This window comes from Eptesicus fuscus, chromosome 15 (genome assembly GCF_027574615.1).
Source record: "Eptesicus fuscus isolate TK198812 chromosome 15, DD_ASM_mEF_20220401, whole genome shotgun sequence".
Lineage (NCBI taxonomy): Eukaryota > Metazoa > Chordata > Mammalia > Chiroptera > Vespertilionidae > Eptesicus > Eptesicus fuscus.
In genome coordinates this window covers 73117906-73142425 of record NC_072487.1, presented here as the reverse complement: position 1 = coordinate 73142425, position 24520 = coordinate 73117906, and the positions used below count along the sequence as shown (strand labels likewise).

General features: G+C 52.1%; 2 protein-coding genes across 5 annotated transcripts in view; one reads left to right on the top strand and one right to left on the bottom strand.

The window, feature by feature from the left end:
- ANGPTL2 (angiopoietin like 2) overlaps positions 1-21403 on the top strand; it is a 33431-nt gene extending 12028 nt beyond the window's left edge. Inside the window, exons 2-5 of the mRNA XM_008155317.3 lie at positions 2034-2899; positions 17090-17283; positions 17570-17840; positions 19644-21403. Of these exons, the coding sequence (XP_008153539.2) occupies positions 2083-2899; positions 17090-17283; positions 17570-17840; positions 19644-19843 (1482 nt within the window). The 5' untranslated portion in view covers positions 2034-2082 and the 3' untranslated portion in view covers positions 19844-21403. The remainder of the gene's footprint in view (positions 1-2033; positions 2900-17089; positions 17284-17569; positions 17841-19643) is intronic.
- The window catches only part of RALGPS1 (Ral GEF with PH domain and SH3 binding motif 1), a 222463-nt gene that overhangs the window by 80464 nt on the left and 117479 nt on the right, over positions 1-24520 (bottom strand). The window lies entirely within an intron of this gene.

Below are 24520 nucleotides of genomic sequence, written 5' to 3'. Positions count from 1 at the left end.
CTGGCTGCTGGGAAGAGGAGGGGCTGCAGCAGGCAAGGCAGGAGCAGGGAGACTAGCGAGGTCCAGGTGAGAGGTGGAGGTGGGCTGACCAGGGGCAGGAAGTGGAGCAGCAGTAGGATTCTGGGAAGAGTTCCAGGATACTGCTATTATAATTTGGTGGTGAATTAGATGTGGGGTATGGAAGAAAGAAAGGATGACTTCAAGGTTGTTGGCCTGAGCAACCAAAAGAATGAAGTTGCCATTTACTAACCAAGGAAAAACTGGGTGAACAGGCGGGGATGGAGTGATGGGGAATACCAGGAGTTCATTTCTGGATAAGTTAAGGGTGAGGTGCCTAGCAGATAGTGGAGAGGAAGTGGCTCATTCGGTGATATGAGTCTAGAGTCCAAGGGTGAGGTCTAGGCTGGAGAAATAAAGGTGGGAGTCATCAATGCTTGAAGGTAATCAGAGCCGCAAGACTGGGCAAGATCACCAACTGTAGAGAGGTGGGCTGGGCTCTGGGCCCCCAGGACAGAAACAGGAGGAGCCAGCAAAGAGGACAGAGAAGGAGCATCGAGGAGGGAGTGGTGTTGGGGAAAGAAGTCCAAGAAGAGAGAGGTCAGCCATGTCCCACAGTGCTGACAGGCAAAGTTTAACGAGGACCAAGAACTGGGCATTGGTCTGGCAAGCGAGGCCACTGGTGATCTGTCTAGAGCACTTGGAGTGGCGGGGAGAGGGCAGGCCTGACAGGAGTGAGTTCAGGAGAACGGCGAGAGAGGGCTTTCTGGAAAGACTGAGTACAGGAACCTCTGTGAAGGGTTTTGCTACAAAGGGGAGCAGAGAAATGGAACAGTAGCTGGAGAGGGGATGTGAGGTCAGGAGAGGATAGTCTTTACGTTGAGAGAAATAACAGCACGATTGTTGGGAAAATGTGATCATACGGGAGAGGAGGGGGAGAATCGCTGGAGCCGCGTCCTTGAGTAGCGCGAGGAGGGATCTGCGCACGGCTGTCCCTCCCTCTTGGCCTCACTCCTAACTCATCCTTCAAGGGTCAGCGGATAGGTCACTTTCTCAGGGAAGCTTTCCTGACCCTCCGATAAGGTCAGTTCGCCGATACACTATTTCATAGCAAACGCTTCTTCCCCTTCCAGCACTTAGAGAATGTGTGGTGATGGGTAAGCCCCATGAGGGCAGGGCAGGCTCTGTGCAGCAGTGTCTGGGCAGCCACACTGCCTGGCACACCACAGATGTTCGATGGGTAACTGGGGAAGGTAGGAATGACCCAAGAATAGAACTGAAACAACTCCAGAGACACATGTCTGTTTTCTGCTCCCGCCTGGTTTAATCACATTGCAAGGATCGGGACTGTGCAGTGACTGGCTGTGGCAAATATTTGGATTTAAGGAGCTCGGTTGTTTGTTCCTGTTTGGGCTTTACAGCTTGGCTAACACACGAACAAAGCCACGGGGCCGGATACATCCTCCCATTCACATTGTCCGCTAGAAACTGAGCACCTTTCATACTATATTTAGCAATTCATTCATTTACCAAGCATTTGCTGAACTTCGCTTAGTGCAGCACCCTTGGGATGCAGGATTGAATCAGACACAGTGCCTGTCCTCATGGAACGCAGGGTCCAGCAGATGGAATCACAAAGGATTCTAATTCCTCAAATCTGTGATCGGTGTTACAAAAGGCAAGTCCAGGGGGTTATGAACGTGTAGAATGGGGAGATTACTGGTCTGAGGGGTGTGGGACAGAGGAGAAGGCAGACAGGACAGCCCTGCCTCTGCCTCCCCTCCCAGCTCCCAGCTGCCCACAGGAGGCTCTCGGGCCGTGGGCACTGGAGCTGGCTCCCGCCTTCCAATGCCTGGTCTCCCTTCTCCCTTTCTATCTCTGCTCGGCCTGCCTGTCTCCTGCTGCTGCTTCCAGAGAGCTGCCTCCTGGAGTGCATTTTTGGAAAGATCTGCCTGGAGAAGGCTGAGCTCATTTATGGCACAGGCCACTGGCAGTGACAGGGCTGTTACTGAGTCTCCCCTTTTGTTTACTTTCAGGTTTTCATAGGCTCCGTTCGCAAAGAAAAGCCACCATTCTGCAAGGACCATGAGGGCGCTGTGCGCGACGTGCTGGTGGCTGGGACTGCTGGCCGCCCTGGGAGCGGCTGCCGGCCAGAAGGAGGGTTTGGAGGGCACCGAGGAGGGCTCGCCAGGCGAGTTCATTTACCTGAACAGGTACAAGCGGGCCGGCGAGTCGCCGGACAAGTGCACCTACACCTTCATTGTGCCCCAGCAGCGGGTCACGGGCGCCATCTGCGTCAACTCTAAGGAGCCCGAGGTGCTCCTGGAGAACCGCGTGCACAAGCAGGAGCTGGAGCTGCTCAACAGCGAGCTGCTCAAGCAGAAGCGGCAGATCGAGGCGCTGCAGCAGCTGGTGGAGGTGGACGGCGGCATCGTGAGCGAGGTGAAGCTGCTGCGCAAGGAGAGCCGCAACATGAACTCGCGCGTCACGCAGCTCTACATGCAGCTCCTGCATGAGATCATCCGCAAGCGGGACAACGCGCTGGAGCTCTCGCAGCTGGAGAACCGGATCCTGAACCAGACGGCCGACATGCTGCAGCTGGCCAGCAAGTACAAGGACCTGGAGCACAAGTACCAGCACCTGGCCACGCTGGCCCACAACCAGTCCGAGATCATCGCGCAGCTCGAGGAGCACTGCCAGCGGGTGCCCGCGGCCAGACCCGTGCCCCAGCCGCCCCCGGCCACCCCGCCCCAGGTCTACCAGCCGTCCCCCTATAACCGCATCATCAACCAGTTCTCCACCAACGAGATCCAGAGTGATCAGAACCTGAAGGTGCTGCCGCCGCCCCTGCCCACCATGCCCACCCTCACCAACCTCCCGTCCTCCACAGACAAGCCATCGGGTAAGTTCCTTCCCGGAGCCTGCTCCGTTGGGGCCTCAGAGCCGGGCACTAGGCTTCCCTTGGCTGAGGCCGAGAGTTGGGGAAGAGTCACAGTAAGTTGAAGCTGGGCCAGCGGACATATAAGCCCTTGGATCCAGCTGCTGGAACTGGTGGGGTGCAAGGGGGACCACGTTCTTTAGATTGATGCTCTGAGGTAGAACCAGGAAACTGGGGGAGTCTCAGAACAAAATAAGTGCTCTCTGGCTCTGACAGGAGAGAACCCAAGCCTGTTGTTTTCTGGGCTCTGCATTAGATGCTCTGTGCTGGCAGGCAGGATGTCTCCCCTGCAAGCTCTTGTACTGTGCCTGGCACAGAACTGGCATTTGGTAAGTGCCAGTGAAGAAGCGACAGGCCAGAGGAAAAGTGTGTTCTCGTTAACAGTATGAGAAACATATTGTAGGGCTGGGGCACGGGAGCGATTACTGTTAAAGCCCACACATTTGCTGGAGTCTGGTGCTGTCCAGAATTTCCAGTGATGATTCCATAGACTCCCAAATGCATGCTTCATCATAAACATAAAATATAGTAATTCTCAGAATATCATTTTGGGGGGAGAATGGAGCTGCTGTTAAGTATTGAAGCTTGACCAAGATACCGGCGCTGGGCCATCTCGTGTGTATGATCGTTAACTGCTACAGCTCCTTACAGAGACAGATCAAGAGGATAAGTACCCTGCTCATGGGTTAGGACCTTGCAGGGCTGACTCCGTGCTCTGGGAATCCTCACTTGGGGGGAAGCCCCGCTCCCGAAGCTCAGCCTCTCCTTCACCCAGGACCCTGCAAACCTCCTGAATGGCTATCACATGAGAATTAGATTCATCTTGGCAAAAATTAACCACAAATCTGCTCAAAGTCAGTGATTTTGGTACCACTTCACTGGATAAGCAGGGAGATATTTTTACTGAAACTATCCTATTTTACACATATTTCACACTTCTGAAAATAACCACTACTACTGGAAGAGCAGCTTCTTGCTAATTCCAGGGAGGGCTGAACCTGCGTCCAAGAGGGTGGCCTCTGCAAAGACAGGGCTACACTGTCTGCAGACCTGTGGGGTGGGGCAGAGCGCCTGCCCACAGCCCCTCGAGGAAAGCCCTCCACTGGGTGTGCGGGTAGGAACACACGCTCTGGAGCAGACTGGCCTGGCTCAAACTCTGGCTCCCCCACGGATTAGCTCTGGGACAGTAAGCAAGTCCCTCCACCCTGTAGAGCCTCAGTTTCTCCATATGTCAATGGGGATAGATTGAAATCGTGCCTACTTGAGGATTAAATGCAATAGTTCAAAAAGTGTGTTTAGCACAGTACTGGTCTCATGTAGTTTCAATACATGGTAGCTATGAGTCTCCTTTGGTCTTGGTCTCTTCATCTTAAAATAAGGAGATTGAAATAAACAGTCCCTTTTTATCTCTGGCATTCTACAGCTGATCTACAGCCTAGAGTCACATGATTAACTATACATGCGTCTGTTTTAAATAAGAAGCTCCAAAGAGAGGGCAGGGCGTGTTGATACATCTTGATAGAATACCCAGAGGGTAAAACATGCCCTTTGGGCACCAAATAAAGGCTCGGCTGAATGTTACTATAATCCTGACGGGAGTGAGGCCAACCTCAGTGGGTGAGAAATAGATATCCTCTCACCTAAGCATCTCTGGTTTCTGACTCAACAGTGCCAGGACATTGCTGAGCTTCACCCGAGCTGATGGATACAGTGTAGGAATAAAGACCTAGGTCTGCATCCACCCCTTGTTAGCTGCTTGCTCATGAGAAAGTTGCCTAACCCTGAGCCTCAATTTTCTCCTCTGTAAAGTGGGGACAAGTGTTACAATATCACAGTTTGTTGTGGAAACTCAGTGCAGCCAGACATGTGTGATATTATGTCCCACGGGACAGCCAGCTATGGCAGAGCCCCTTCTCTGTGCTGGTCACAGAGCTGGACTAGGGGAGCAGGAACTCAATCTGGGGTAGGTGGCAGATGCATGAATGCACTGGGACCCATCCAACACCCACCAGTCTACCCTGTAAAGTCGGTACATCAGGTCTGACAAAGGATCTCTCCGAGAGAAAGCATCCATCAAGGTCAAAATTTCCAGAACTTTCTGAGAATTTCTGGGACCAACATAACAAAGTACCTGAAATCAGGAACACAGTGAAAATCATGGGCTGCGCAGTCACGGTGGCAACACCCTGGTGTGTTCCGTGTTCCCTTCCCTTTCCTGGTGCTGGACTAAGCGGAGAGGAAAAGACAGATGGTCTCTCTCAGCCAATCAGCAGAGCGCGCTTATCAGGCCTGTTCCAAGAGCCAGGGGCAGGTTCTGGTCCTGGAAAACAAAACCTCTTCTATGCTCTTTTTTTTTTTTTTTTTTTTTTTTTTTTTAATTTTATTATTATTATTTTTTTTACAGAGAGGAAGGGAGAGGGATAGAGAGTCAGAAACATCGATGAGAGAGAAACATCGATCAGCTGCCTCCTGCACACCCCCTACTGGGGATGTGCCCACAACCAAGGTACATGCCCTTGACCGGAATCGAACCTGGGACCCTTCAGTCCGCAGGCCGACGCTCTATCCACTGAGCCAAACCGGTCAGGGCCTCTTCTATGCTCTTGCCCAACAGATTCTCTGAGCCTGGGGACATCACTCAGCCAGAAACACCTTTGCAATTAAACACCTTTGCACTCAAGCTTGGCAGCTTCTAAATCTTTCCTTCCGCAATCTCAGAGCCATCCACTCTCCTCATTGTCTAGGCGGCTCAGCGCTCAGTGCCCTTCCCCAGGGACTAGGGAGCCACCACTGCTTATCTGAGCTGCACTCTCCAGGCTGCTCCAGACAGAACAGACTGGCCCCGGGCCAGGCCTAGGTGCTCAGAGCCTGAGGAGGGAGACCGGCAGCCTCCAGCTTCCCCTGCATCTCACTTGGGTTTTGTCCTGTCTCTCTCAGGTCTGAGGAGCCTGGGCATTTTGGTTAGGATGATGCCGGTGATAAGGCCTGGTCCTGCTGCCCTTCCTGCCTCGCTTCCTCTCCGCTCTTTCTCATGCTCACAGTCCCCTGACCTCCTTCTCCAGCTGTGTGCCTTGGACACACACACATCAACCGGGTCTGTTGGAGAGAAAGGATGCATGAGGCAAAGGAGAGGACAGGATGGAGCCTCAGCTCTGTCTGCTCTCAAGCGGGTTCTGGGAGGCCTGGGACACCCTTCCTGAGCTCAACCCAGGCACAGCCAGGCACAAGTCAGCCCTCCGGCCCAGCGCCCTTCTGGAAGGAAAGAAAGGAAAGCACTGCTACCACCAGCTGCCGCAGAGAGGCCTTGTCTGAAACGAATCTTTGAAAACCAAGAGGAGTAGGCATTTCTAGCTGTTTTCTCTCTTGAGGCAGATAACATCATCAGCTCAGTTTGTTTCTCAATAGAGTCCGAAGGGGCCACAGAATCATAAAATATTAGAGCGTGTTAGGGCCTCTCTGCCTTCCCGCCCCAGGGCCTGCCAGTGCAGAGCCAAGACTGGTCCTTGGACTTCCACCATCCAGGACAGCGATTTTCAACTGGTGGCCTCAAGAATTTTTAAAGCATGCAAATTTTTAAAGCAGGCTGGGGGCGGGACTCGGGGTGGCCAGGGGCACTGACTTCTTTTCCCTTAGACTGTCAAATAAAAATATGGCAACAGCCAACACAAATAGCCATCCAGTGGGAGTGAATCAAAATTATACCTATTTTTTTGTCAGATCGGCAAAAAATATATTTGTTGGTGTGCCACAGAATTTTAGTAATTAGTTTATGTGTGCCATGAGATGAAAAATGTTGAAACGGCTGATCTAGGATACTGAGGTTCAGAGGTTAAGTAACTTAGCCAAGATTACACAGCTATTAAATAGCTCAGCCAAGGCTCAAACCCAAATCTGTCTTAACCATTCTGCACATTTCCATGGAAAGGCTGGAGGGGAACCGGTGTGAAAATCACTCTATAAATGCCTGCCCCGGCCCACGTGCCAGCTGCTGGGACCTGACCCTCTGTCACTATTTCATGTACCAGGTTCCAAGCAGCTCCTTGTAAAAGAGCTCTGGGAACAGCATTGGCGAACTTACTATTAGAACTTACACCTTTCTAGTAACAGGAGACATTGTTGCTGAGAACCCGGGGACACTATGTTGCCTGCCTCCTTGCTCAGGCCTAGGAGGAACCAATTGAACCAACCTTCTGTGGCCAGTTCACTATTCACACAAAAAAAGACTGTAGTGAATTTATGCCGCCAAAAAGCAAAAAGAGAGAGACAGAGAGAGAGAGAGAGAGAGAGAGGGAGAGGCAGAATTAAGTTAGCATCACAATACAGCATGTCTAAAACAATCGAGCTCTCCCACAGAAAACATACTGTGCACCTGACTTGTAGTAAATGGACCAACCGAAGCCGTAGATAAATCTGGCCAAATTCTCTAGGGCTACTGCAACACAGAGCTAAGTCTAAAGCCCTCATTCCTTTAACTAGGTTAACTCTAGATATATAAAACTCAGGAGCTCTGAACTGCTCCTAGGGCCACATGGGCGGCAACTGTGCAGGCCAGAAAGGACAGGCAACTTGAACAAGTGTTTTCCTAGATGGATTTTTTCCTCTTATTTTATGTCCTGCTATGAGGTGGGAAGTATGTACATTAGGTTGTGGTTCCCTAGCACGGTGGCGTGTTTTAAAATAAAAAATGAGATCTATCACACTGGGGCTTCTGTTCCTTCTGGAGGTCAAGCAATCTTCAATCCAGGTGAAACGCTATTGGTCGGGTGTTCTGCCAGCTCTAGCCAACCAGCTTCCAAGCCTGAAGCGCTGTGGGGGGCGGGAGAAGCACCTGGAAACTGAGGATGGCGAGGGGGACTCCAGGCACGGCTGACGGGGCCTTTCCATCACAGCTGCGGGGAGCACAGCCCAGCCCTCAGGCCTCCAGAGCTCGTGCTGTGCGCTGCACTGCGCTGTCTAGTTTCTAGTGTTATTGTTGAACAAAATAAGATTTCCAAATTCATTACGAACTACGTAATCCAGTGATATTTCTAAGAGCATTCTTTGCTGGCTTCCTGATAAACAAAAGCCACTCCAGTGAGAGCTGGGTCATCTGCCTTGTAGCTTTGCTTTCTCTTTTCCCCTCCTGGGTACCTCGGGGACCGGGTCACAGAGAGAGCCTTTGAGTGCGATGGTGAGCTCTTCCTCTATGACGCAGGCCTTTTCCAAGGAAAACATTTGGCTAAGTGCTTACGGCCCCGGGAGATAAACTATCAACTTGTTACAGTTAAAAGTGGTGATCTGGCATCCTGTGATGGGGAAATCGCAACAGTTTGGCACTAGGCAAACTGGAAGTTATCTAGAAAATCCTGGAGCTCAGGCATCTGTGGCCAGCTCACTAGTCAACAAAAGGATTGCTGTGGCGAATCTACGCAGGGGACTGTATCAAAACCCTGAGATGCTCCCCGGGAAAGTGACAAGGAGAATTGAGTTGGCACCCTCCTGCCGTGTCTAAGCGAAGCCGGTTAGGTTTGCTGAGTGCAGTGGGCAGCCAGCCCGCTGCTGTAAAAGGAACGCCGCGTACTTCCCAGTGGCCTCTGTCAGGGCCAGGAAGGACGCAGGCAGCAGGACAGTGCCTCCTACGCTCCCCGGGGCAGAGGGCCCCTGCCATGACTCTGGAAGCAGAGCATGTGACATAAGCCTGATTGATGATCCTGGCCCTGTACCCCAAGATGAGCCAATGGAGCTACAGGACCCAGAGTGGCTTTGTCATTTTTTAAAAATGGATAAATGATTGTCCCTTAATAGATTTTTTTGGATACAATAATTTAAGTTAAAATTAGTGCACATATAGAGAATAATTTTGCTAAAAATGTTTAGTTTAAGTGACAAATATAATAGTTTTCTTTATTAAATTTCTAAATGTTGAAATTAAGTGGAATGCTAGAGTCACATCCAAAAGAACAGACAATCCATCCCGTGCCGACTTTCTACTACCCGCTGCCCAGACTCCCCACAGCACAGGTTTCCTCTCCCATGGTTTGGTCTGCATCCTGATTATCCCCTGTCGTGGGGTCCCTGTTTCCAGATGGATTTATTATTGGTCCTCAGACTGAAAAGAACAGAATGAGGATGACAAAGGGATTGAGCTGATGTTGGTGAGGAAACGGGAGATGGAGGAATGCATGTGGGGCGCTAGGCTGGAAAGATGAACCCATAACCACGCCCCTGAGAAGGTTCCTGCCCCGAAGGAGGCCACAGTCTGGTGGGGAGTGAGACCCCAACAATCCTAATACGGTGTGACAGCCACGGCACAGTGAGGGAGAAGGGACCAGGACCAAGAAGGCAGAGCTGAGTTCTAATCCCAGATCGTCCACTTTCTGCCGAGCCTTAAGTTTCCTCACTGCTGCAGGGACTCCCGAGGATGAGATGAAAGAGTGTGTAAGGGCTCTAAATGCACAGTCATCATCACTCCTATTATATCCCAGGAGAGATAACTAAGCAAGACATGGGAACCCCGAGGAGGACAAGCAGTCCTCTGGGCTTGGGGAAGCCTTCCTGGAGGAGGGCGTGAGGAGGGCTGAGGGCCTTGCAGTGAGTTCTCAGAACCACTGCCAGCATCACCGAGAAATCACGAGGACTGGGCTTAGTGCTGGGCAAGTGTCTTGTTTTCAGAAAGAGAAAAAGGATGAAATACTAGAACTATATACTAATTGGCTTGTGGTCAAGCCCCAGAAAAAATATGGAAAAGATTATAAAGAGGGGTTTGTGGGCGTTTAGAAAATTAAAAGGTGATCAATGAAAGCCAACATGAATTCTCTAAGAACAAGCCCCTAAGCTGATTCCCTTTCCTGGAAGTGGCGGAGGGGCTGGGAGCCTGCAGGACCGCCACCTGTGCACACAGTGGGTCTGAGAGGCTCTTCCGAGAGGTGCCTGTAGACCAGCACCGACAGTCTCTGGGCATCCTCAGCACTGCACCCAGGCGCCTCCGTGTGCTCCCACCTCTGCAACTCCCTCACCCCTGCAGCCTCGGGCACCGCTGACCCACGCACCGGAGCCCCAGGACTCCACTCCCGCTGGTCCTGGGGAGCCATAGGGAGCTGCTCACCTCTCACACCAGGAGCCACCGCCGCCCCTCCTGGTCTAACCTCTTCTTTCTAAAATTGCTTGCAAGTCCTTGTTTCTCCCCTGCCCAAGGTATTGATGGAAACCAAGGAGTGAGCACTGTGTGTCCTGAGGTCAAACTGGCAGGAGCAGGATCCCCACAAGCTCTTCATGGGCCCAGGAGTTCTGGTTTGGGAGGCCTCAGAGTGTACCAGATGCGTGGAAACACGCCCACCTCACACACCTCCTGTACTTTTTGCTGTAAGAATTCTAAAAGGATTTTAATAATTTTGCTTTTGAAATCATTTGGCCAAGAGTAACACAATTTATGGTTGGCTCTGATTTCTCAGCAAACATCAGGCATGTTCAGGAATTCTTGGGGAGTGAGAAAAATCTACCTACAAATTGTTTTCAAAAGTAATAACATTTTAATGAAGACTAAATTTAACAATTAATGAATTTGACAACTTGTTAAACTTTGCAGAAATTTAATTACCTGCTTATAAATTTTGATTTTGTAGTTCTCTTTTCATATTTTAGAGTGAACAGATTTTCTTAGGCCTCGAACACTTTTGTAAACTCCTGAGACGCTCATTGGCCCTGTGCCCATCGTCGGAGGGCAGGTTAAGTGGCCTGAACAGCAAGCATGAGCATTTGGACCCTCTCCACCGAAGGACCAGAAACAACGTTCATGATGTCAACTCTGAGCCCTGCAGGAACTTGAACTTGAGTAGCCTGTGGGAACGCACCAGCTTCCTGGTGTTTAGGTTATTGTTTTGTACTCTGGTTCACTCAAAAGTGGTGACTGACATGGAATATATACGTTCATAACCAAAATATTCCTTCCCCAAGCCTGCTGGATAGACAAGGCGTGAGTGAGCAGCACCTATAGTCGACCCCCCACAGGTGTCTGAGCGCCTGCCTGCAGGGGTGCCCAGGATCCTGTCTCTGGCTGGGCAGGACTCCGCCTAAGCATTCCACACGCCCCGGCTCTCCGATAGGTTAACCTTTTGCACTCGAATGTCGAGTGTGACTCGACACGCTTAGCATTAGAATAAAGGAATCGAGAAAAAAGCAAGCAAGTGCAAAGGGTTAATGTGGCTAGAAAAGTCCAGGTCCAATTTCAACAACTAGTCATTTCTTCTGTTAGAGAAACGTTTCAGGGAGTGGAGAAAAGACTTTTTGGAGAGAGACCATCAGTGGGAATAATTGAAACCAGCATACGGTTGTCACGCAAGAGCAGTGTGTCTCGGTGACATCACAGAAGCCTCCCCTGTGCCCATGTATGAACTAACACATCCCTAGAACATTCTCCACAGGCCACGGGGCCTCTGCACAGCCTCAGGTGGTCACACCCAGAGCCTTGGGCATCATGGGTGAAGAGGCCTGAAAAGCTGCTGGCCAGCCACTCGGCCTCGTCCAGCTCATGGCCAGGCAGGACTCTGCCCTGCCCCCTCACCCCAGACAAGCCAGGGAAGAGAGGCGTCACTCCTGCCCACACAGGCCCCCCGGTCTACCCACGTCTTAGCTGCTGGCCTCAGGAGCTTCCAGTCAACCTGGGCAGACATTCATGAGGCCACGTCCCCAGCAGGAGGGTGACTGTATGGAGAGGTGGTGCAGTTTGTGAGCCTGTTTCTCTGCTGGGGCCTGGGTGGGCAAGTTAGGCTGCCCGGGATGCAGGAGGAACCGGGACTAGGAAGTTACACGCAGGTCTGGCCTGGCTGCAGGCTCCACTCTTTTACCAGAGAGACCCTGCGCTGGGGACAGCATGCCCTGGATCCGTCATCAGTACGTGGTGCCTGGCTTCTGGGTGGCTATGTTCCTTGGGTGCCTGCCCCCTCTTCTGTCAAGTACCCCAGCCAGGAGGGGGGAAGCAGGGAGGGGACTGTGGCACCCAAACCTGATCACCTCCACACTTACCAAGTTTGGCACGGAGGTTTGGGGGCCCAAGACCTGTATGCCTGTGTTCCCGTTGCCACCTTCCTTCTCCGGAGGCCTCCCTGTGCCGCTTCCCTAAGGAAACTCACAGACTCAGCGCGGCCATGGCGGCTGCACTTCCCTGCACGCGGAACATCCCGCAGCTGCAGCCCGAGAGTGTAAATACGGTCTTTATAGAGAGAGGGTGGGGGCGCTCACTCCACTCAGAGCCCTGTGCGGCCTCGTCAGTGTTGGCCTGGCGCTCCGGGCACGGCTGCCCTGCAGAAGGGGAGGGAGCCAAGGGAAATACCGCCGGGCACTCTGCACTGTTCCGAAGGGAGAGCTCTGCCCACGCACACCGAGAACGCAGCTTCATTGACAAAAAGCTTCCCATGCTTCACGTCACTGCATCTCTGTGGCCCTCTCCCTGCAGCTCCGCTGTTAACATGCCTTCAAGGAAACGTCTCTCAGTAAGTAACTTACACTTAGTCCTGGAAATTCAAAAGCAGAGACAGTGACTTGTTCGTGTGGGATGGGGAAGGTGGGCAGTGAACAACTTCAAAACCGTCAGCTCTCATCTATCAGAGGACAGGAAGAGAGGACCCTCAGTGACACCGCCCTGGCTGCCTTGTGCTGGGTGCTCCTGTATTCACGAGACCCTCAGAAGAGGTAGGGTTCTTCCCCCCTGTTTACAGAAGAAGAAACTGAGGCTCAAGGACCTGTCAAAGCCCCACCGTGAGGAGAGGAGGCCACGGAGACTTGAGCCGAGGGCTCCTGACTCCCAGTCTGGGGTCCTATCCCCAGCCCCACGCTTTCTCCGCGGTGTCCTCAGTAGTCGGATGCCTCGCCTGGCCCTCCCCAGCGATGCCTGTATATATAACATCAAAGGAGGATGTTCTGAACTGGCCATTTCAACGGTGCCGCATGACAGTCTTACTGCTGCCATCTTCTGCTCTTCCGTCCATTTGCCAACTTTTCAGTGCTAAGTGTTTTTCTGACTAATTTTCATCCATCATTTAATTTTCCGACCTTTGCCAAAGGTCAGATCTGCTAGAGCTCTGCAGGGGTTGGAGGGAAAACTGTTTGGAAATGCGGTTACTGGTGGGAGCTAATAGGTCCTGGACATCGTGGGAAATGCAGGATGCGGGAGGCACATAGAGTTTTGTTGTATGTTTTTTGTAACAGTAGGCGATACTAAACACTTGCATACCATTTCATACCTATTCCATGATTTTAGAAAGCATGCCATACCTAAAAGCCTTAAAGGAAAGATTTCCCAGATTTGCCTTATAAATTTTAAAGGAGCTCTGGCCAGTGTGGCTCAGTTGGTTGAGCAGCATCCCAGGCACTGAAGGGTCTTGGTTGGGTCCCTGGTCAGGGCACGTGTGGGAGACAACTGATTAATATTTCTCTTTCACATCGATGTTTCTCTTTCTCTCTTTCCCTCTCCCTTCCTCTCTCTCTAAAATCAATTTTTAACAACCTTTAGAAAAGATATTAAAAGGGAAAATTTCTTCTACATCATAAAAGATACTAAGATAGTTGAAAAATGGGCAAAGGACACCAAAAGGTAAGCACAGAAGATAACCAAATCATCAGTAAAGATGGTTTTTGAAGGGTATAACACCTTGACAAAGAAGAAGCATAAATTTTTATATTTTTACCCTGGCTGACTAGCAAAGATTAAAAACAGTCTTAGGGACACAGAGACAAGTCAGCCTGGGCCTCCCTACCCTGGAGTTCACTCTGGTTGGAGAAAAAGAAGAGAGCTATAGTGGGTGGTCGCTGGACAATCCAGACCTGGGTTCAGATACCGGATATGCCCCTCACCAGCCATGTGACTTCAGGGGTGTCACCTGACGTCCCACAGTACCTGGAGGACGGGGTGTATAAATACACGGATAGGGGGTATGGTAAACACTCGCTCCATGCTGGCTGGGAGGGGTGTTTTATTGTTGCTACCACTCCAGTCAGGGCTCTCTTAGAGCTAGGGATTCATCACCTGGGGTCTGGAGGTCCATTTACCTTCTGAAATTATAAGCAAAGTTGTGTGAGTCTGTGGATTTTTCTAAATACAGATCTAGAGCTTTCCCCAAATTTTTAAAGGCACCAGTGACCCCAAAACATTTTAAAGCGAGCTCTTTGTAGAAATGCCAAAGGTAAAGCTAAAACCATGATGGCACGCACAAAAGTAGCTCAGGCTGGGAGCCACGAGGCTGGCCTGCCCCTCCCGTGACCTTTTCCAAAGCTGCCCTTCCCCTGAGAGCCTGGTGCTGGTCTCAGGGGGCGTATGCTGAGGCTCTGCTGGTCTCCCGGCACCAGCATCCCCATCTAACGGCCTCCCCTGTGCTTCGGACTCGGGAAGGAGCTGGAGCCTCCACGCCCACGGCAGCTCTGCTCCAGCTGTCGGGGACAGACTCCCATTCTCTGCCTTGGTCCCTGGGGCTGTGGGCTGAACACAACCAAAACCTTTTTCTCCTTCATGAATGCTCTTTCTGGGTCTGGCCTCCCCTTCCCAGGACGGAAGAGGCACAAGGCGAAGAAGGGAGCAGCCGCTTGTGCCACATCTGCTACCGGGCGGTGTGGGGGGTACTGCCCACCCCTCGGAGGGGAGAGGGGGCTGGTGAACAGGTAAATGAGTGGGAAGCCTGTGCCTGGAGCATGATGGGAGGAGCCTCCTGGGTAACTGTCGGCCGTAAGCACCCACACCAACCTTCCTTCTCGGTGCTGTTTGGGCACTGGGGACAGAGGGGGCGAGCGAGGCCAGCCCCGCCTTCCCATCAGGTTCCAGGGAAGCTGCCCTAACACAGCAGCAAGGGCTCAGGAAAAGCCCACCTGAGATGTGCAACGAAGACCAAAAAACCCAGACTTTTCCTATTTTGCCATCACGTGTAGACTCATCGAGCCCAACCACCATCCAGGAAGGAATCTGAGACGTTTGATGTACACAGGCGAGCTGAGCACCCAGCACCCAGAGTCACCCCTCCCCCACACACAGAGGGGGAAGGACAGGATTCCCAGGAGCTCAGGTCCAGAGAAGGCTGGTGAGGGCAGCTCCTCCCTTTCTGGGCATCAGAGCAACCCCACCCTGGGCTCCTGCTGCCGGCAGGTACCCCCGGGCCTGGGACTCCGTAAACAGTTGTTGAGTAAACATACAAATTAACAGAAAGAACAAGATGGGACTTTCCTGGCATGTTCGATCTTGCGCATCTCGGATTGGGGAGTATTTTGAAGAGAAGCTGAAGCAAAGTATACAATTTTCTTTATTTTAAAATGTGTAGCTAATAAGAGATGTAGTTCAATGGCTAGGTCCTGAAAACATTCTCAACGTTCCTCAGATGAATGAAGAAGAAGGCAGCCTATTTGGACCTTGGTGACTTAAATTTATTCACGGGACCAACATCCAAACACAGGAAACCCCCAGGGGGATGTGAGGGGGAGAGGGGAAGACCTACAGTAGCTATTTGGACCCCAAGAGACACCCATTCCTTCTGACTCAAGCTCTGTGAAGTCACAGAAAATCACAGAGCACATCCAGTCTCAGCTTCAGAAGAGCCGTGGACGGGGTGCATCCTAGACACCAGCCTTTAAGTCCATGGACCTGCCCGGAGAACTGCAACCTCAGAACATGTGAACTCCAAGCATCTGGCCCTCCGTGAGCTTTCCTTGGAAAATACACAGACTGAGCTAAAGAGAACCTGGTCCCCCAAAAGGGTGTTTGGAGGCCAGCGTCTGAATCCCAGAAACATCCTGAAATCTCTGGCTAGGTGACCAGATTTGGGGCCCTGCTTGGGTCCCTGTGACTACACGGAAATTCATTCACAAAAAACTGTGGCAGCTGCCACCGGGCACCGTCCTGACAAGGCGGGTAGGAGTCAGAGCTGAGGCGCCAGCCGGCTCAGCCCACAGGACTCAGGAAGAGCAGCAGCCGTCTCCCCAACGGGATGAGGCCGCCAGAGTGACACAGTGCTGCTGAATCTGCGCATCTGGTGGGCACTCATCTCTCTTTGCCAATACAACCAACTTTAAAAGAAAAATCACTCCAGGAACGCCACACATATGATCTCAGTAACCCTTACCACCTTAAATGAGGCAAAGATGATCTCCCTTCTACAAGCTGGGGAAACTGAGGGTGGGGAGAGGTAAGGAAGCTGGCCTAGATCACACGGCGGGGACGAGGGGGAAAGTGGGCCTGGGGTCCAGGCATCCTGCCCCCAGCTCCGAGCTCCTAGCTGAATATCACATTACAGTGGTCCCCCTTCTCCTTGGGGGATACGTTCCAGGGTCCCCAATGGATGCCTGAAACCACAGATGATACCAATACATAGGTATGTATGTTTTTTCCTATACATACCTATGATAAAGTTTAATTTGTAAACTAGACACAGTAAGAGCTTAACAAGAGCTAAAAATAAAACAGTCCTAACAACATACTATAATAAAAGTTACGTGAATGTGCTCTCTCAGCACACCAGCACACCTTTCTTTTCCTTTTGCACAATTTCACAGACAGAACATCCATTCTTATCTCAGATCTTAGCAATTTCAGCATGCAATTTTTTTCTTTCCTTATTAAGTCGAGAACTTTCACCTTTTTGCTTCAAGGAAGCACTTTACAGCTTCTCTTTGGCATATCTGAATGGCCAGCATCCCTGCTCCTGCACTTTGGGGCCATGGTTAAGTGAGATAAGGTGACTGGAACAATGGCACTGTGATGCAGCAGCAGTCGATCTGATCAGGGAGATGGCTGCTGAGTGACTAAGGGGCGGGGAGTGTGCACAGTGTGGATACGCTGGACAAAGGGATGAAGGGCTGGACAAAGGGATGAAGGGCTGGACAAAGGGATGAAGGCTGGACAAAGGGATGAAAGGATGATTCATGTACCGGGCGGGATGGAGTGGAGGGTGTGAGATTTCATCACGCTACTTAGTATGGGGCACAATCGAAAACTCATGAATTATTTATTTTTGGAATTTTCCATTTAATATTTCAGACCATGGTTGACAGTGGGTAACTGAAACTGCAGAAAGTGAAACCGTGATGAGGGGGATACTGCCACAGAGGTAGTGCCCGCGTAGGGTGCAGGGATGTGTGTGAATGTGACTCAGTGGCCCGGCCACAGGGAGGCCTGTGACATGTGCGTGTCTGTGTCTCCAGGCCCGTGGAGAGACTGCCTGCAGGCCCTGGAGGATGGCCACGACACCAGCTCCATCTACCTGGTGAAGCCAGAGAACACCAACCGCCTCATGCAGGTGTGGTGCGACCAGCGGCACGACCCTGGGGGCTGGACCGTCATCCAGAGGCGCCTGGACGGCTCTGTCAACTTCTTCAGGAACTGGGAGACGTACAAGGTGAGACCACAGGGCCTGAATGTGCTGCCCACCTCAAGAGGCCTGGCTGACCAGGAAAGGAGCCACTGGGAGGGAAGGTGCCCGCTGACCTGTCAGGGCCTGTGCAGCCCCAAACAGTAAACACCTGAGGCAAGAAGGACACTGACGGGGCCATCTCTGCAGACCCACCAGGGCCAGCAGCCCCCTCCCGCAGGCGCTCGTCACTGCTGGGAGATAAGAGTCCCAAGTTCCGACCACAAGCCTGCTGGCCGAGGGCACTCACTAACGCTCTCCTGTGTTTCCCCAGCAAGGGTTTGGGAACATCGACGGTGAGTACTGGCTGGGCCTGGAGAACATTTACTGGCTGACGAACCAAGGCAACTACAAACTGTTGGTGACCATGGAGGACTGGTCTGGCCGCAAGGTCTTTGCAGAGTATGCCAGCTTCCGCCTGGAGCCTGAGAGCGAGTATTATAAGCTGCGGCTGGGACGCTACCATGGCAACGCTGGCGACTCCTTCACCTGGCACAATGGCAAGCAATTCACCACCCTGGACAGAGACCACGATGTCTACACAGGTAGGACCGTGGAGTCAGACCCAGGTGGAGGACCGAGAACAGAGGTCAACCACAGCCAGTCCCAGACACCGGGGCCTGAGAACAGGGAGATCCCCGGGTCCAGCTGCCTGCCCCTGTCCCTGCCCCTGAAGGCCCACTCCTCTGCCCGCTAGCCACAGATCCCCTTTGCAAAGCTGGGTCAGAGTGGCATTTACAAAAAGGTAAAGGTAAAGTGTGTACAAATGACACACGTGATGGCCAATCCAGGTGCGCTCGCATAACCTCTCTGCCTGAGTGCTGAGTGTCAGCGCCCCACATTCCCATGGACTTTGGCCACACGCCATGCTGGCCCCACCTCCTGCCAGCCATGTGCCCCTGGGCCTCCCGCTGATCTCTCTGGGCCTCAGTCTCCACAAGGACACGAGGACCATGCCCACCGTCAGGGAGATGAGATGTTAGAGAGGATGCACTGGGGGCTTTGGCTGGGCTTGGCAACAGTCAGGCTCGATGCAGTGGTGCTTTATGACCGTAGCTCTAGCACGCATCGTTCACCTGGCGCTGCAGGAGCCGGTGAGAGGAACCAGCTAGGAGAGAGGAAGTCATTTGTCCAAGGTGACATGCCTCACACTCAGGCCTTCACTAAGAAGTCTTTATATTAAAACAAACAAATAAACAAGGGAGAAAACAGAACATTATAAGCACAGACTCACACCCCCCAGGGCCCCACACCCAATTTCTTGAGATGAGGCCCTAGCTGGTTGGCAAGTCAGCAGGCCTACCTCTTCCCTAAGGGCTGGGAAAGCTGGGCTGGGCCCCAAGGGGCCTGGGGCTGAGTCTCCCTCACTTTCTGCCTCAGCCCAAAGCCTCAGTCGGAGCAGGGCCGCCAGCCCCATTAGGCCCCAACCCACAGACTTGACTGGGGCAGCCCTTCCCCCCAGTGGGGGTCTGCCTGATCAGGAAACCGGGCACCCCCTCTTTTAACTAAGAGCAGCCCAAGCACCCGGGGCTCCTCCTCCCTGTGAAGCCGGTGCCCCTGCAGGCCGCTTGTCCCTTGCCCACACTTTCCAAACTGCTTGTCCTTAGCAGAAAAATCCAGAATGTTATGACAGTGCCAAAAGTTTCATAAAATATCTTTCTTTTATAAAATAAAAGTATATATTTGGCTGGAATACATGCTGGGGAGGAATAGAGAAGAATTTTCTCTCAAGCACTTCCTTTGTCATTCTATAAAGACTCTTGATCCAACAGTTTCAACTCTTCAAAAAATTCCTAAGGAACCTCCTTTGCCCTCCTCCGCCCACACAGGTCATTTCCGTTTTCTGTTCAAACCCGGAGTATGGGGTCCTCCCCTGCACGTCCTCTGCACCAAGCTCTGAGCTAAGTGCTTAAATATGTGCCCTCATTCAATCCCCACGGCAGCCCTGTGGGGAGGCAGTCCTGTGGGGAGGCAGCCCTGAGTGGAGGCAGCCCTGAGTGGAGGCAGTCCTATGGGGAGGCAGCCCTGAGTGGAGGCAGCCCTGTGGGGAGGCAGCCCTGTGTGGAGGCAGCCCTGTGGGGAGGCTTTGCTTATCCTCCTTTTACAATGAGAATTTGGTGACTCGGTGAGTTTAAGTCACTTGCTCAAGATCACAGCTTGTCAGTTAGAAGGCCGAGCCTCAAAGACAGGTCTGAGCAGGCCTGAAGCCTGGTCCACCTCTCAGGCGTTCTTGCTCCAAAGACCCCCCAGAGAGGGTCCTGCTAAAGTCCCCAAGCAAACAGCGGACATAGGTAAAACCGACTCTCCCCCCAGCCCCCTGAGATCTTCTCACTCTCTTCTCTCTGCAGGAAACTGTGCCCACTACCAGAAGGGAGGCTGGTGGTATAACGCCTGTGCCCACTCCAACCTCAACGGGGTTTGGTACCGCGGGGGCCATTACCGGAGCCGCTACCAGGATGGGGTCTACTGGGCTGAGTTCCGAGGAGGCTCCTACTCACTCAAGAAAGTGGTGATGATGATCCGGCCCAATCCCAACACCTTCCACTAAGCCAGCTCCCTCCGACCTCGCGGCCTGGCCTTCGCCAGGAGCCTGCCCCCGCCATGCAGGCCCAGCACACAAAGCAACTCCTCGCCAGTTCACCGGGGCCAGGAGGACTGGGACCTGGATTCTGTCCCAGTCATTGTGGCAGATCACGGACCTGAACAGTACAGTATTCTCTGTCCCTACACTCCTTCACACCAGACAGCCCTCGCGATTCCAGACAGGACAGACTGCAGACCAGTCTTTCTTTAAATAAATTAAGGCCTACAATAAAAGCACAACTGCAAAATACCTTCATGATATACACGTGTATGAGCCGATCTTGCCCACCTAAGTGTATGCCACATGCATATGCATTTAGATATATGGCACATGTAATATATCTAGATACATACAGAGGTTTGCCTTACATACCTAAGTACACAGTCAACGCTTGCGTGCTGATGCTCTTACCGGAGCATTGCTCCTGGAGAAAGCCTTTCCTTGAGTCGTGGTGCTTGTGTCTAAGAGCAGACCAGACCGTGCAGCTTCCATCGAAGATCAGTCCTTGGCGTCCACGTGCTGAGTCCTTCCAGGAATGTCTACAGCGCGATTCTCTCTCAGAGGGGTCTCCAACTTAAGAACGCCGATGGGCACCTAATCAAATTTCGAAACCCCCCTTCATCTCTGTTTCATACTCCCCCCATTCTCAGGACTTTCGTCATCTGTCCATCCACCCCTCCACTTACTCATTCGTTCAACAGCGTTCAGTAAGCCTCTTGTGTGGGTCATTCCTTGGCCACTCGCTCTACTTCCAGGCACCTTTCTGCTCTGCTCTTCTCCTTGCCTTTCTGTCATACCCTCCTCTCCTTCTAGGAAAGATTCCTCAGCCTCTGAGTAGGAGACAGTCAGGGCTCCAGGTTTCTGGCCAGGAAAGGGAAGGCCAGGCCCAAAGCTAACTACCAGCCACACAGATAATGTACTCACAATTTTGTATTTCCCATTCACACTTTAGCCTACATGTCATTTTAACCTTCACAGAAATAATAGCCTACTGTGCCCAGGAGGTACTCAAGGAAAGAAAAGTCATCATCTGATCACTGGGACCCCAAATGGCTACAGACCAAAAGCCCCATGCTCTCAGGCCGACTAGAGTCCGTGTCTCGTCCCCGAACTACACTTCCCGGAGAATGCAGGTGCCACAAAGATGAGAATTGGCCGTTTCTTGTGAGTTACTGAATAACCAGGGGCCACTGGCCCCTTGTTCATTGCATTACAGCGAGGTGGCTCTCCCAGTCCCGTTGGCCATAGAGGGTCACACTCAGTACTCCGGAACTATTGCCAAGCGGGAGCAGGAGAGGAGTCAAGGTGAGACCCTCCCAGTGGGTGAGTGGGTCGGGGCGTGCGAGCCGTTGAACATTGGTACTGTCCATGTCTGGGTGTGTGCCTATTACCTCAGCATCCTCGCAACGTGTACCATGTAGCATGTTTGTGTATATAAAAGGGAGGGTTTTTTTTAATATATTCCCAGATTATCCTTGTAATAGCACAAATCTGCAATAAAGCCATCAGTGCTATTTGGATGTATCTGCACTGTGTGTCACTGTTTGTGAATGCCTTCGTGGGATCTCCGATATCAAAGCCTCTTTAAGTAAAACCAGGAAGAGATGCAGCAGGAAGGACACACACCGTCATTTAAATCCCACTCTCCCTGCCTCTGGTTTCCACTCATGCTCCAGGAGTCCCTGATAGCACCTCGGACCAAGATGGTCCTCTGGTGCTCCACCCCCTTACACCCTGTCCTGTCCTGGACGTCCTGGACCCCTCAGAGGCGTGTGGTCACACCTACACACCTTCCTCCAGGTCTGGTCCCATTTCGCCAAATGGCACCATCTATTCAATTGCTCAGGTCAAAAATAAGGACGCCTCTCTCCCCCTCATCAAGGTCAACCCATCCCTCCTCCCCAGCCCTCTCCTCTGCCTCAGTGTAGGTGCCCTTCTCCTCTCCCCGCCACTATTGCAACCCTCAACTCCTCCCCTCATTCCAACCCGACTCCTACACTAACTGCCAGAACCACCTTCCTGTATATCAAGTCCATGCACCCGGAAGCGTCTCTAGAGCATGATGGGAAAACCCAAAACCATAAAGGAAAAGGTTAAGGGACGTAACCAAAGAAAGCCCCACATTTTCTGCCCTCCGAAAAACCAAGCATGACTAAGACTGAAAGGCAAATATGAAACTAGAGGAAAATATAGAATTAATACTCATGCGACACCAACAACTCTTCCAAATTAAGAAGAAAGATACAAACACTGTGACAGAAAACTTGGAAGACTCACAAATGGCCAGTACACAAGAAAAGACTCCAACTTCAGTAATAACTAGAGTGGTGCCCTGAATCAAGCCAAAACCGTCTCATGGTGCCTATTGGATTGGCAAAGATGAAAAAAGTCAACCTCCATGTAGACAAGGAAACAGAGACATATGTGCTCTATATACTCTGGATGGAAGTACAAAGTGATTCAATATTTTTAAAGACAATTTGGCAATATATGTATCAAAATTTTAAATGCCCTTACACCTTTGGACCCAACAATCCTCTTCTCAATGAACATATGGGAGCTTTTTCTGGCAAAGCTGTAGGTGGGGACTGGTGTTTACTGACACCTCCTGTGCGCCTGGAACTGCACTTCTGTTTTCTTATGTGACCTCACGGCAGCCTGTGAAGGAGGTGTTCGCACTTCACAGAAGAGAAAGTGAGGCTCACCATCAGACTGCTGGTAAAAACACCCAGCAGCAGTTCATCCAGAAGGCTCTCAGCTCCCTTCTCCCAAACCCCTAGTCAGTTTTGGGGATCACCGTGGAATCTGGAAGCTATTTTGACCTTGGCCCAGACCACGGCCACCCCTCCCCACATACCTGGAGTGGAGTGTGTGGGATGGCAAGGTCAATGGTAAAGGAAAACAGGGTCCAACCTTCAGTCACTGGTCTGAGCTCTGACAGCTGTGTCAGACAAGGTGGAGCCACCCTTTGCTAAGCTAGTGAGCTGGCCCCTAAACTAGAGCAGGCTGTGACACCAGCTGTTTCTCCCAGCCCCTATCCCAGCACCCAAATCTGAGTCTTGGTCAAATAAGAGCCTGGCTATATGGAAGTAGGAAGGAATAAGCCCATCAGAGAGGTGGAACCCACTCTCCTTAGAGCAAAATGGGGAGGGAGGGAGACAGCTTACCAAACCAGCTGCATCAAAGGAGAGAGCAAGGAGACGGGAGGGAGCTGTGCTCAAGTGCACTGGCCTTAGTGCCCAGCGAGCTGCTCCCCCACCAGCAAACACGCCAGCCAGTCAGCACCCCTGCATCAACACTCCTCCTCCTCACCCATCCTTCCCAGCGACCTTTAGGGCCTCCAGTCATAGGAGTGCTCCTGGTACTCAGGTTTCCATGGTGAGTGCACCTCCAGACCCAGAAGGAAGTCAGCCAAACCCGGCCAAACCCCCATGTCCCAGTTTGGGCCAATACCTTTGTCACTGGAAGGCACCTACCTACTGGGCATGTGGGGAACGTGGCAGGAAGACAGTGGTGTCCTCCAAACCAGTGACACCCAACAGGACCCCTCCCCCAAACCGTGCCAATTTGAACAAGATTGAAAGAGAAACCTTCGAACTATGAAAACAATGTTTATAATGCTCATGATCCACAGAGGCTCTTTGGAAGCTCAGGGCCTCCATGACCCCCCCACCCCCTCCAAAGACACCTCATCTGTTTTATGGTCATGTAAACACTCTTGGTTACCCTAAGAGAAAGCCAGACAACTGGATTAAACAAAAAAGGGGACATTTTAAGTGTAACAAAATGATAAATGGGCACTCTTTCTGCCTCCGTTTTATCCAGACTCCTAAGGCTAGTTATAGCCCACATGCAGAACCGTCCGTGCAGGGCATGGCCCCAGGCTGGTTCTATAGCACAAGCACACTGCCCGCCTGCAGCCTGAGAGAGGAGTGCAGAAAACATCCTGGGGGGAGAAGGGCGAGTTGTCCCCCACGGCAGGGATGGGGGTGCTCCCCTCACCCTAAATCAAGTGAGAGGGACTTCAAGGGAGCACTGTAAGAGTTTGGCATGAGCAAGCATGGGCATGACCATCTGACTCATGCCTCAAGTCCTCAGGCCTGAGGCAGACAGCAGTGAGAAGCTGGCCACACTGGGAGCAAACAGCAAGCCCACGATGGGGCAGGGGAGGCAAGGACAGCAAGGTCACAGATCTCCTAGGAACCAGAGGGCAGCCTGGCTGGGGCGTGGGGGTGGGGACCGTGCCAGAGGCCCAGGAGCCAATCAAGGAGTCCTAAGTGATTAGCTGGAGGAGAAGCATCACCTCTCCGGGCAGCTGAGTCAGTGGTGCCCAGGAACGGCACATCTGAAGCAGCAGCAGCCAAAAGAGAGAAAAGATAGCAAAGAGGGAAAAAGACAGAGTGGGCACAAGTTCTGGATGCCACAAAAGATGGCCCCTTACCCCTCACTTCTCCCTCAGCCCCAAGGACACACCAACGTGAGGCAGGCAAGTGGGGGGAGCAGGCCTGGGGGCCAATGAAGGCTCTCTTGAGCCCTCCCCCCAGGGCCTCCCAGTCTGGTCTGGCTCCAGGATCCAGCCTTCTGATTATGACTGGACTGTCTGGAATGATGTGACTGTTAGGATGTGACTGTTAATTTGCA